Source organism: Myotis davidii, unplaced genomic scaffold, assembly GCF_000327345.1.
Source record: "Myotis davidii unplaced genomic scaffold, ASM32734v1 scaffold591, whole genome shotgun sequence".
NCBI classification, from domain to species: domain Eukaryota; kingdom Metazoa; phylum Chordata; class Mammalia; order Chiroptera; family Vespertilionidae; genus Myotis; species Myotis davidii.
The window spans coordinates 1,814,639-1,828,501 of NW_006284340.1; the positions used below are offsets into that span (position 1 = coordinate 1,814,639).

The 13,863-nt window shown below is 37.5% G+C and overlaps 1 protein-coding gene across 5 annotated transcripts in view; it reads right to left on the reverse strand.

Annotated features, from left to right (window-relative positions):
• The window catches only part of CEP350 (centrosomal protein 350kDa), a 128,204-nt gene that overhangs the window by 52,602 nt on the left and 61,739 nt on the right, over positions 1-13,863 (reverse strand). For all 5 annotated transcript variants that reach the window (XM_015570073.1, XM_006754495.2, XM_006754496.2 and 2 more), the window contains 8 exons: positions 8,355-8,541; positions 7,082-7,305; positions 6,443-6,606; positions 6,089-6,199; positions 5,563-5,703; positions 4,333-4,469; positions 2,579-2,698; positions 1,233-1,402 (listed from right to left, as the gene is read on the reverse strand). In XM_015570073.1, the coding sequence (XP_015425559.1) occupies positions 1,233-1,402; positions 2,579-2,698; positions 4,333-4,469; positions 5,563-5,703; positions 6,089-6,199; positions 6,443-6,606; positions 7,082-7,305; positions 8,355-8,541 (1,254 nt within the window). The remainder of the gene's footprint in view (positions 1-1,232; positions 1,403-2,578; positions 2,699-4,332; positions 4,470-5,562; positions 5,704-6,088; positions 6,200-6,442; positions 6,607-7,081; positions 7,306-8,354; positions 8,542-13,863) is intronic.

Genomic DNA, 13,863 nt, shown 5'->3' on the forward strand with positions numbered 1-13,863 from the left:
GCAGCATGTTTGGGTTTTGGAGGTGCCCAGATGAGGCGCAGCTGTGAAGCAATGCAAGCTGCTGTGGGTCCTTGGGCCTTCTTGTGGAGGTTCTGGGTCTCTCTGACCCAGCTGCAGTTTGTTAGGTACTTTTTAGATTGCAAAGGGCCAGGCCTTTCATATACAAAAGCCTCTGCGCACAGCTTGGATGGGGCAGGGTCTCAGGGGATCAACAGGGCGGAGCAAGCAGCGATGTCTGCTTCTCAGTCCTACCCTAAGAGGCCCCGAATCTCAGTGTCCCGGTAATCACTGCAAGCATCTCTGAGAGAAAGCTGCCCTCAAGTTCCGACTGATGCCAGACAGTCCAGTTTCTCCCTGTATGAGTCTGGGTCCCCAAAGATTCGCCTGGAACTAGAATTCAGAGCTGTCTGGAGCTTGAGACTCCCTCCCGATTGAAAAAGACAACCGTGTCCTCATTTGCCAATCCTTTCCACATGAGCCTTGGTACCTCTGCACTTTACTTCCACACCTCCTCTGAGTCCCAGTGTGCTTTTCTCTTTCCTTCTAGTTGTAAAATTTCCACTCAGCCAGTCTTCCTGTGGTTTTGGATGATGTCCGTTTTGTCTTTTAGTTGTATTTTTGAAGTTGTTGTGTGAGGCAGCAATTTCCGGTGTTTACCTATGCTGCCATCTGGGTTTCTCCTCCAAGTTCATCACTTTTAGCTTCCTTTTTATTTCTTCTTTTAAAAAAAGAATTTTTATTGATTTCAGAGAAGAGAGAGGGAGAGAGATAGCAACATCAATGATGACAATCATTGATCGACTGCCTCCTTCATGCCCCCCACTGGGGATCAAGCCCACAACCTGGGCATGTGCCTTGACTGGGAATCGAACCGTGATCTCCTGGTTCATAGGTCTACACTGAGCCACTGAGCCATGCCAGCTGGGCTCATCAGAATCACCTTTAATGTCCATATTCCTACCAATAGGTCTGCAAAAGGCAATATAGGCTTTTTCTAGGATGTACCTCAAAACTTCTAACCTTTACTCATTAGCCAATTCTGAAGGCATGACCACATTTTTAGTATTTGTTATGGCAGCACCTCACTTCTGGGTACCTAGACCTAAGGCTGTCATAATTATAGACAGCTATATCTAGATATTATTTTCATTATAAAATGTACAAAAATATCTCAAAGGGTTCCAGAAGCCTCCCAAAACAAATAATTACACATATATGTGCAAGGAAGTTACCTTTCTCATCAGGAAGAGATGGTACACTGTCACTTTGTAGAGAATCATCCGCAGCAGTCTGAACCTGTTCATCAATAGAACTCTCCGTCTTTCCACCATGAAGTTTCTTCTCATTTTCCTTAGAAGATGGAACTGAAGGACTTTCTTGACGGCTGCTACCACTACTACTTCTGTTTATGAATATTATAGAAACAAACAAAGAAGGCAACAAAATAAGGATAACTTCAAAGTAAACTTATCTGGCTAAAGAACGGGGGTTATGATCAAGATACAAAATGATAAAAGATGTAATATAAAGCATAAAAATAATAAGTAGACATAAGCCCGAGAAGAAACTTTTAGAAAGGATGAATAGGAGAGAGGAAGGTTTCACATTTAAATAGTCATACTGGACAACCACTATTCTAAGGCTCTCACACTCATATTTCCTTTCATTTTAAAACCAAGCTACTGGCCCAGCCTGCATGGCTCAGTGGTTGAGCGTCAACCTATGAACCAGGAAGTCACAGTCTGAATCCCGATCAGGCACATGCCAAGGTTGCAGGCTTGATCCCCAGTGTGGAGAGTGTAGGAGGCAGTTGATCAATCATATTCTCTATCTATCTATCTATCTATCTATCTATCTATCTATCTATCTTCTCTCTCTCTCTCTCTCTCTCTCTAGTGATGTTTATCTCTATCTCTCCCACTGCTTTTCTCTGTGAAATCAATTAAAAAACAACAACAATATTACAAAGAAAGACCCAAGCTACTGGGAAAAGAGGCTTCTACTTGGTATTTCCACCTCCTTACTTTTCATCAATATCACGATTTACCACAGTCTGCTTCAACCCCGACTACTCTACTGGAACTACTCTTCTAACCTCTACCTAAACTCTAATTGCCAAATCCAATAGACTATCTATGACCTTAGATGGTGTTGACCTCTATCGCCTTCTTTAAAAGTTCTACTTGCTAAAGCAAATATAAGTAAAATGTTAACATTAGGGTAACCTGGATGAAAGATAAAGTATAAAAAAAACAAATTTATACAGTGCTTATATAATATAGGTTCTCAAGGAATGGCAACTATATTGTTACATGAAACAACTGTTTTACAAATCAGCAAATTAAATGGGGAAGGTAAAACTTTCATTTAAATAAGTGAAATTGAGAAGTAAAAAAAAAAGCAACTATCAGCTACTTATCATACTTTACTACATCAAACTCTTTTCAGAATGTACAAAATATGGTGCAAACTGCCATTCTCTGATACATTATCTCAATGCGTTGAGACTTTGTCTCCTGGCAATTGTTAGTCTGGTTCAAATAAACTCACAAACGTTAAAACAAAACCCTCTTTTCACCTTCTATCATGATTCTTGTATCTTGAAGACTCAGAATAACTATCATATGAAGAATACTTCTGATGCTTTGAGTCAGGGGTTCCTTCATTATTGTGAGAGAGTGAAACAGATTGACTTTTCCTACAAAAACAAAACAAAACTTGTTCAACATTTAAAGTCTCTAATAGGAGCAAGATTTTAATACTGCTCAACATTATTAGATAAAACCTTGAATGAACAGGAATTATGAAATAACTTACAAAGTATTCGAAGGCATTCATTTATGCTCTCCCTTTTCTCTCTAAGTCAATGAAAAAAAATATCATCACTCCTCAGATGAGGATTTTTTTTTAAAAAGAGCTTTTTCTTTTTTATTATGAGAAATAAGCAAAAATCACCCCAAGTATCAACTAATGTGAATAGACTTAAAATCTATAAATTAGAGACAGTCAAAATGTGATGTAAAAGAAAGAAGACACACACAAAACATGATCACATTACCCAGCCCTGCCTAAAACACTTTCTAATGACTTTTCACTGCTCTAGAATAAACAAAATCCTTACGGTCTGCAAGGCCCTACCATGATCCGATCCCTGCATCATCTACCATTCTCCCCTTTGCTCTCTGCCTCTAATCCCATTGGTCTTCCTTCCTTTTCTCTTGCTACCTTTACATGTATTGACCTGTATATTCTTTACCTCCTTTACAACACCAACTCCTTTTCATCCACTGTATCTTACCATAAGCTTTACTTCTTCAGGAAAACTTTCTCTGACCTCCTTGTACCCACAGGCTATTCAAATTCCTTTGTTATGTATCTCAGAGACAACGATCCTTTCTTTCATAACACATACCTCAGTTTACAGTGACCATTTCTTAAGTGACTATTTGAATAACATCTACCTTTTCCTCTAGACCAGCCGTGGGCAAACTACGGCCCGCAGGCCGGATCTGGCCCATTTGAAATGAATAAAACTAAAAAAAAAACAAAGACCGTACCCTTTATGTAATGATGTTTACTTTGAATTTATTTTAGTTCACACAAACACTCTATCCATGAGCTATTTCTGAGATCATCTGAGAGAGAATAGGTAGGTACCACAGAACCCCGGGGCCTCTGCTTCTTATTTATGTGGCAGGCATGGTAGCGCTTTCTACCTACTCACGTGCTGGTGGTTTAGACTTTGAACCCCAGGCTTGGTATTCTCTTTTGGCTACTATTTTGGCTTAATAAAACCTTTAAGTGAAACTTTCAGCTGTGAAAGTTCTTTTATTATTTTTTAATATATTGTATTGATTTTTTTACAGAGAGGAAGGGAGAGGGATAGAGAGTTAGAATTCTTTATCAGTAATTACTTTAAATGTAACTAATTTCAATTCCCCCAGCAAAAGGCAGAGATTGACAGAAAAAAATTAAAAAGACATACTCCAGCCCCTAGCTGGTTTACTTTTCCTCTGTCAGCCGTGGGCAAACTACGGCCCGCAGGCCGGATCTGGCCCATTTGAAATAAAAAAAACAAAAAAAAAAAAAAGACCGTACCCTTTTATGTAATGATGTTTACTTTGAATTTATATTAGTTCACACAAACACTCCATCCATGCTTTTGTTCTGGCCCTCCGGTCCAGTTTACGAACCCATTGTGGCCCTCGAGTCAAAAAGTTTGCCCACCCCTGCTCTAGACTGTATGCCCAAAACTGTATTCCCTGCACCCACAATAGTGCCTGAAACTCAGCAGATACTCATGACATATTTGCAGAATGACTGAATATTAACCTATCTGTTTCAGCTCTGGTCCTCAGTTGCTTCACGAAGTCTGAAGCATGTATCCGCTGGTGGTCATACAGTGTTGGTAGGGGAGCTCCTGAAGCAGTAATGGCATCTGATATATGAGTTCGAGTCAACTCTGCCATCTAAATATGAACACACAAGCCAAAAGTGATGAACTGAGAGGGAGCAGAGCATCTTGGAAGATCAGTGGATTTAGAGAGCAAATTCTGCAGTAACAGATAAATATTATGGGCAAATCATTTAGTCTTTTTAAGTCTCAACTGCTTCCTTATAAAAATAAAGAGATAAATACAACATGATTTCTAAGGTTTCACCCAGCTATAACAATCTACAAATTAGACAGAAAACATTTAAGTCATATAATGAGCCATAGTAAACCAAAAATTCAATCTTCCTTCAAGAATCAATTCAATTACTAGTTCCTATCTGAGTCTTTTCTGAGCAACATGAGTATGTTTTCCCTATTCTTAGCCACTACTGCCACTGCTGCGTGTGTTATTCATTTTGTATTTTTTTCAACCACTGTCTTGATGACCTGAAGTGTTTTTGAAATCTTTGTTAATGTTGTCTAAAATTTTCCTGAGAAAAGAGATGCTACTTTATATTTATTTGCACAATTCCACAATATCTAACATGTAGAAGGTTCATGGCTTATTAATAACAATCATTTCACAAGCAATCCTAAATTGTAACTGCTTAAATAAATGAAACTATATCTATCGGTTATGATATCCTATATAGAGTAAAAACTATTTCTAGCTTTGTCCTTGGCACTAACAACACTGTAAAAGACACTAACGACCCCGGGTAAAAATGAAACATCTTCATACAAAGCAGACCAGTGGCTTCCTGGACTGAGGTTGGGGACTGACTGCAAAGGGGCATGGGAGATCTTTTTAGAGTGTTGGAAATATTGATTATAGTAGTGTTGATAGGGATGGAAAGATAAGCTATAGAAATATACAGATACAGGTATCTACATATTTGTCAAAAGTCATCAAACTATATCCTTATAATGGGTACGTTATTTTTTTGTAAATTATTCATCAATAAAATTAATATCTTTTTAAAAAGCTTACTCAAGGGCAAAATTTAGAGTTCATCTTTTTTTCTGCCTCTATAAAATCAAATGTACAAGACACTGCAATAAAAGGCCAAAGTTATTCAGACTGACTAAAAAGAATGAAGAAGAAAAGGGTTCTCAGTAGCTCTCACCTCGCAGATTTGGCGTGCTGCGTCTGTGGTAAGGCGAGCAGTCTCTGTCTGCTGAGCAGCTATTTTACAAGTTGCTTCCTGTAGGACTTCAGTTACATCCCGTTGTGATTTAACCACCTGCTGTAATGATTCCGCATGGACCTGTGCATAAAAGAGAGTGAAAAGAAAACTTTCGTCATGTCGCAGAATTTGTAAATTTGTTTCATAGATCAAAAGAACAATGGGTTTAAAATCTGAAGTCTTAAGAAATCACTGCTGAAGTTTAAGTCTTAACTCCACTGGTTAAGAGTTGATGTGACTATAGATAAGCAACTACCATGTAGTTACCTCAGCTTCCACTTATTAAATTGGGGCTACATCCTGACTACTTAATTTCACAGGGTTGCTACAAGAATCAAATGACATGAAATTAACCCATAGGACATATTTTACATCTTCTCTTCTTTACTTATATAATTAAAAAAATACTAAAGTGATCTCAAAGATACAAATTTAGGTTTAATAACTTTGCTGCAAAATAAGGTACCTGAGCTGCTTTGTTTCGGGTTTCTTCTAACTGTCTCTGACACTCCAGAGTCTCTTGTTCAGCCTTTAATTTCAAAAGGGCCAAGTCTCTTTCATGGCGCTGCTGCTGTGCCTTCAAGATAAAGAAGTGATCAACTTTTAATTCTAAGATACTAAACTATTACAACTCAGTGACTACATTAATCCCAGGGCTGTTTTCTCAACACAACAACCATTTATCATTTATCAAAATACTTAGTGACCACCTACTATGTTTTTTTAATTCACCATTAAGATTATTATTTTTTTAAGATTAACGAAGAAAAGAGGGGGAAAAACACACAAAGAAAGCTAAAGAAGAAAACCCCACAAATACCTTTATAATCTGAGCCAGAGACACACTTTCTTGCTGAGCAAGTGAAATGCCTCTAACTCTTTCTACATCTGACAGTTGGCGCACTGACTCCTCAATGGCACTCAAGTAACTCAGTTCAGCTGCCATACGATGCTGGAGGCCAGCAGGAGAAAAACGTTTAGAACCTGGAGGGCATAACAATTGTCAAATGTTAAAGTTCACATGAAATTAAATTGCATCTCAGATTTCTAAAATTCATTTCTAAATTTAAGAGCCCAAAACAAAGACAGTGACTTAGAAATACAGTGTCTTTTAATAGTTACTTCTTGTGTGTGTGTGTTTGGGAGGGGGGGTAAGGTGAGAGGTCAGGGGGGGAGTATGCACATGCATGGGTATGTACTTACATACAAACCTATAAACACTTAGGAGTACATCCATGACATACATTTTTCAGTGTTTTTACTAATGTTGGCAAGATGGGAAAAATCACCACTATTGAATCTCTTATGCTTCTTAATATTTTCCTGTACAGTTTCTGTTTAAAACTTTAAAAAGTAATCATATCCAGTTGAAAAACCATTTCCCTATAATTTAACTGAAACATTTTCCCCAAGATAAGTAACCTTATTTTTAAAATTACAACCACACAGGTCGACTTGCCTGGTGTTGAAGTCATCATCTCTGTAGTTGCTCTGCTGGCAGCCATGTTCATATCAGGAAAAGCTGCACTAGGCTTGAATCCTGCTATAGTTGGAGGCATTATAACTGAGGATTTAGATCTTTCTAATGAAGTTCCTGGAAGGTCAAACTGCAACAGTTTCTGGGAACTTGGAGATAGTGGAGAAGCTGGAGTTTTCTGAGACCTTCCCTTGTCTGTGGAGACACTAGAAGATTTGTTTCAAAAAAAAAAACATTAGAAAAGAGAAAACTATTTCAGGAACCAGCTAACCAATTCGTAAGAATAGCACACATTACTGTCTTTATTAACATCAGCTTTAAAAAGCTATGATTCAGGCATTTATTCATTCAACATAGTCACTATGCTGAACGTACTCTGAGCATTCCTCTTATTTTCATATTTACAGTAGTGAACAAAACTAGAGACAAACCCTGCCTAAAAGGAGTCTCTGGATTAAACTGCCACTAACTCTTTTCTCTACAATGTAAATACACCATGAATCATTATTGTAGTATGAAGCAAATTCCTCTACTATAATAGCAAAAACTTACAGCCACATATAAAAGGTAAGATCAAGTCTTATAAAAAATGTATTAACATATGGCTCTGAAAGAGAAAAAAATAATTTTGTACTAAAAATTAAGAAATGACAAAAACTACTCTTTTATTACTCCTTTTAACCCAAGGGGGGGGGGGGACCAGAGTATGCAAACTCCGTATTCAATATAAAAATGAGATTTTAAAATCTGCTTGAGTCATCTAATAAGTTGAGCAGGAGAGAAAAAATAAACAATGAGATCAAAAGAATGCTACGCAGTTCTATCACAAGAGTAAAAGAAACAGTTGAGAAGCAAAAGGTATAGATAAAGGAAATGAGATAGTTTGTGAAAACACTTTGGATAAAGTTAAGTTCTTAGAATTGATGTGTGGGGGGGTAACTCTGAGCTACCAAAGTGCCCCAAGGAAAGTACCTGCTTGGTCAAAGGGTTAAACCAAGAAAACAACTATGGCAATGGCATTTAGAATAGAAAGGTGGGTTGTGCTAGAGGCATAGAATTCCTGAGGGAGAGAGGTTATTAATAGTTTAGATGAAAGTTGGTCACACTCTAAAATATATATAAAAACTAGAGCTATGAACAAAGCTACAGTATCTATTCATAAAATACAGAAATTCATTAAATGAATTCATTGAATATCAATAATATTGTAACATTAATTAAAATGGATTACAGTATAAAATATACATTACTTTACCTCACAGAATGCCCAGAAAGATCCTCCAAAGTGCTATCTGTGTCAAGAGTCTGTTCATAATCTTTGACAGAGAGTTTGCTACTGGTCTCAGATTTCTTCTCTTGATGAGAGTCACGTTCTGAGACAGAGTGTACTTTTTCCTCATCAAGAAGTGAGCTCTGAACATTTCCAGTGAGTGAATCCAGCCCTATAAAGTAAATTTCTTATAAAGCAGATTCTCAATAGAAGAGACTGAATGGTAATTGATAGATACCTAGATTTCAGTAAAATAACAAGTGCAAAACAGAATATTTAAAAGTGGATTTATTTTTAAAATGTGTTTTTCATATCTAAAATAAAGTTCATCCTTCTGTTTTCATTTTAGAAAAGTGATGTTTCTTCCATTAACATCCCCTATTTGCTATTAAAAATAAATGGTTCTTAAATCAAATGATTAAAAAAGATAAGTATATAGTACTATTCTACGCCTACAAAAAAAATAAAAAGAAGTCTTTCAAGGATAAAACCAAAAGGTGCCAAAAATGTTATCAACTGCCACAATGGACTACACAATCCTTTTGAAAAACTCTAGGACAAGAACTATGTAACCAAATTCATAAGACTGTTCAGATTCTCTGGCTCAGAATGATTTCACCTATAGGAGTATCTTAATGAGATTATGACACCAACAAACAAAAATTATGCACAACACTCCGTGAAAAACTTTATATAATTTTTTAAAGTTTATCCTACATTTGCAACAGAAGAGTTGTCTAAGTTACATAGATAATAGTAAACATTTAAATAGCACTTTATAACTTAAAATGCACTCCATATATATTACTTGATTGCCTTTAAACATCTTATGAAGTGGGAAGCGTATGCTCATTTAATGATGAGATAACTAGAGATGTAGGAGGCTACTTGCTTAAGGATACTTGGTCAATGGCAGAAATAGGACATAAGCCCAGACCTTATGATTCTACATCTAGTGCATTATTCACCTTGATGATATGTCTCAATAGCAGCATGGGAAAATATTTGTCACATTAGAAAAAGAAGAACAAAGAACTGCATTTTAATGGCAACTAAACAATTTTTTTAAACATAGATATATGGTTAACAATTAAAAGAAAATGGAAAATAAAATAAAAAAATTATACTGTGAACCCATGTTCATAGCAGCATTATTCACAACAGACAAAAGGTAAAAGCAACCCAAGTGTCCTTCAACACTTTGATGAATGTATAACAAACAATAAAAAGTGGTATATACATACAATGAAATATTATTTGGCCTTAAAAAGGAAGACATTCTGACATGCTACAACATAGATTAAGGTATTAGACATTACATTTAGTAAAATAAGTCAGCCAGAAAAGGACAAATATTCTGTGATTATACACTTATATAGTACATAGAATAGGCAAATTCATAGAGACACTAAGTAGAACAGCTGTTACCAGGTGTCGGGGAGGGGGGAATGGGAGCATAAGAGTTATTACTTAATGAGTGAAGAGTTTCAGTTTGGGATGATGAAACAGTTTTGGAGATGCATAATGGTAATAGTTATACAATAAGTAAGTTTACTTATTTCTACCCAACTATGTGTGTACTTAACAATGGTTAAATTTCCTAGTCAAATTCATAGAGACAGAAAGAATGGTGCCCAGCCAGTGTGGCTCAGTGGTTAAGTTCAACCTATGAACCAGGAGGTCACAGTTCAATTCCCAGTTAGGGCTCATGCCTGGGTTGCGGGCTTGATCCCCGGTGGGGGGTGGGAGGGACATGCAGCAGGCAGCCGATCAATGATTCTCTCTCATCATTGATGTTTCTATCTCCCTCTCCCTACCTCTCTCTGAAATCAATATAAACATTAAAGAAAAATAAGTATTTTCAAAAGAAATGTAGAGTGGTAGCTACTGGGGTAAGGGAAGGAAGAATGGGAAGTCATTGTTTAATGGGTACAGAGTTTAGTATGGAATGATGACTGCTACTTTAATCTAACTACTTTCAACTTCACTGGGAAGAAGCTTTTTGTACAGAGCATGCAGACACTCCTTTTCATCACCAAATAAAATACACACAACAAAAATTACACTGATTTTAGAACTTGGGGATAAATAAGAAACAAAGTTTAAGATGATGCTGTGGAAAGTAAAATACATAGAGTATTTCTAAGGCATTGTTAGAGGGGATTGAGAATCTAAAAGCCACAAGACACTACCTATACTACATATCATCATGTTTTAGATTATAAATTTTAAAAACCTATAGTGAATCATATTGCTTATACTCCTATTCAATAATATATCATGGTATTTTAAGTTGTACAGTATATTATAGTAAAAGATTTGGGATTCTAGATAATAGTAAACATTTAAATAGCACTCTATAACTTAAAATGCACTCCATATATATTACCTGATTGCCTTTAAACATCTTAGAAGTCAGAATTCAGGCTTTGCCAATAACTAACCTTAAGTGAGACACTGATGTAAACAAAGCATAAAATTGCAAAATAAAAGAATTGAGCAAGATCAGCATTTCACAAAATGTGTTCAGTATGACTGCTAATGTCATAACATGCTAATTAAAGAAATGAGTCTGTGGTCAAATAAATTTGGATAGTACTTCATACTATATGGGCTCACCTTCTTCCTAAAATAAATAATGCGTATTAGCATATTAGAAGTGTTGACGAATTGGTAGGTAAGAGGCCTGTTTTACTCTTTTTTAAAAAATATATATATTTTATTGATTTTTTTACAGAGGAAGGGAGAGAGACAGAGAGCTAGAAACATCGATGAGAGAGGAACATCGATCAGCTGCCTCCTGCACACCTCCCACTGGGGAGGTGCCCGCAACCCAGATACATGCCCCTGACCGGAATTGAACCTGGGACCCTTCAGTCCGCAGGCCGACGCTCTATCCACTGACCCAAACTGGTTTCGGCTGTTTTACTCTTAAAAGTATTTCCCCAAATATACAGAATCATGTAGTTCTTTCATCAGCCTCAGAACAGCTGTGAAACAGCCTCTCGCACTGAATCAGTTTTTCATAAGAAAAGACAGACTCTGGGAAGTGCCGATAAAATGATGTCTAATGTTCCTACTAAAGACTTTCAGAATGCTTCCAATCTGCAAGAGAGTTATGACTAAGTTGATGATTAAGAAATAATTGCTACTAGCACTCTCATACTGAAGTATAAAATGACACTGGCTTTCTGAAGGGTTATTTGGCAAAATGTATCCAAATTTTAAGCATGGCATACTGTTTGTCCCATTAACTAACTTCTAGGATATTCCCTTAAAGGAAAGAACCAGACTAACGCATAAAGATACATTTATAGCCCCAGCTGGTTTGGCTCAGTGGATAGAGCATTGGCCTATGGACTGAAGGGCCACGGGTTTGATTCCGGTCAAGAGCACCTGCCCAGGTTGCAGGCTCGATCCCCAGTAGGGGGCGTGTAGGAAGCAGCCCATCAATGATTCTCTCTCATCATTGATGTTTCTATCTCTCTCTCTCTCTCCTTCTCCCTTCCCCTCTGAAATCAAAAAAGCGGCTGGAAGAAGAGAGGAATGGGGAGTTATTGTTTAATGGGTATAGAGATTTAGTTTGGAAAGATGAAAAAGGTCTAGAAATGATGGTTACACAACAATGTGAATGTGCTTAATGGATTGTTCACTTGAAACAGTTAAAATGACAAAGTTTACATTACATATATTTTAGCACAATAAAATAAAATCTAGCCGAAACTGGTTTGGAGCATCGGCCTGCGGACTGAAGGGTCCCAGGTTCGATTCCGATTAAGGGCATGTACCTGGGTTGCGGGCACATCCCCAGTAGGAGATGTGCAAGAGGCAGCTGATCAATGTTTCTCTCTCATCGATGTTTCTGGCTCTCTGTCTCTCTCCCTTCCTCTCTGTAGAAAATCAATAAAATATATTAAAAAAATAAATAAATAAAATCAAATAAAATCTAAAATGAAAGTTAACATTGGTTATCTGTAGGTAATTTTTAATTTTTAAATAGTTGTCTATATTTACTGTTTTCTCCCCTCCCCCCTTTTTTATAACTCAATGAACAATTTTTTACATTTAGAAAAGACAATTTGGAAGAAAATCATTCCCTAAGGGTCATCCTGTGAGTTTAAGAGGCCTCTGCCTATTTACTCTATCTTCTCACCTCTATGGCAACATAGCCAAGAGCAGAATGGAGGGGATTGAAGGGTATTCTTTTTCAATCACTCAAAATACACAGAGTGCCTCATGGGCCAGCTACTGTGCTAAGTACACATGCTATCTGTTAATTTCATGGAAGCTTCAAAATTACTATATGAAACATCTATTGCTATCTTTATTTTTCAGTTAAGAAAATCTGAGTATCTATATATATAAAAGGCTAATATGCTAAATGTCCAACAGTTCGACCGTTCGCTATGATGCGCACTGACCACCAGGGGGCAGATGCTCAACACACAGGCATGGAAACATGGAACAGACTGATGAATCTCAGAGGGAAGGGGGAAGCAAGGGGGTGGGAAGAGATTAACCAAAGAACTTATACGTATTATAGAGGCCCAGGGCCCCTTGGCCTGGCCTGTGGGGATCTGGCCGAAACCGGCCCAGTGCACAGTTTCATGCACCAGTGAAGTCCCTCAGCCTAGCCTGTGGGGATCGGCTTGAAACCAGCAGTCTAACATCCCCCGACAGGTCCCTGATTACAAGAGAGTGCACCAGGCCTCTAGTTATACATAATGACACTCAAGAGATGTACATGACATACTATAAAGTTTTTTTAAAAAGCAGCTGCTAAACAACATTTTATTTCTCTTTTTAAAATAAAGATGTTTGTGTATGTTTTTTGTTTGTTTTGTTTTCATGCTCACCCAAGGATATGTTCCTCACTGACTTTTTTAGAGAGAGAGGAAGTGGGGAGAGAGAGAAACATCAATGTAAGAGAGAAACATAGATGGTTGCCCCCTGTACAAACCCTGACCAGGGATCAGATCTGCATCCTAGTATGTGGCCTGACAGGGAATCAAACCTGCAACCTCTTGGTGTACAGGATGATGCTCTAACCAACTGAAGTCACCGGCTAGGGAGCGGTATGTATTTTTATGTATACACTAGAGGCCTGGTACACGAAATTTGTGCACGGGGGTTGAGGGGGTCCCCTCAGCCCAGCCTGCATCCTCTCGCAATCCGGGACCCCTCGGGGGATGTTGGGTCTAAACCGGCAGTCGGACATCTTTCTCACAATCCAGAACGTTGCATGCACCAGTGACCATATTTTTCATACAGGTGAAAGGCATCTTGCTGTTGTTATGGGCAGCTACATTTTTTTGCCCTGATTATAAAAAGTAGTACATTACATGATCCTTCTGAGGCAGTAATACCATTTTCCCCATCTTATGGTTGGAAAAACTGAAGCAGAGAGAAGTGAAGTAATTGGCTTTGTCACACAGTTATAAGTGTCAGAATCAGGGCTGACCACAAAATGTGCAAGCCAGAGTCAATGCATGTC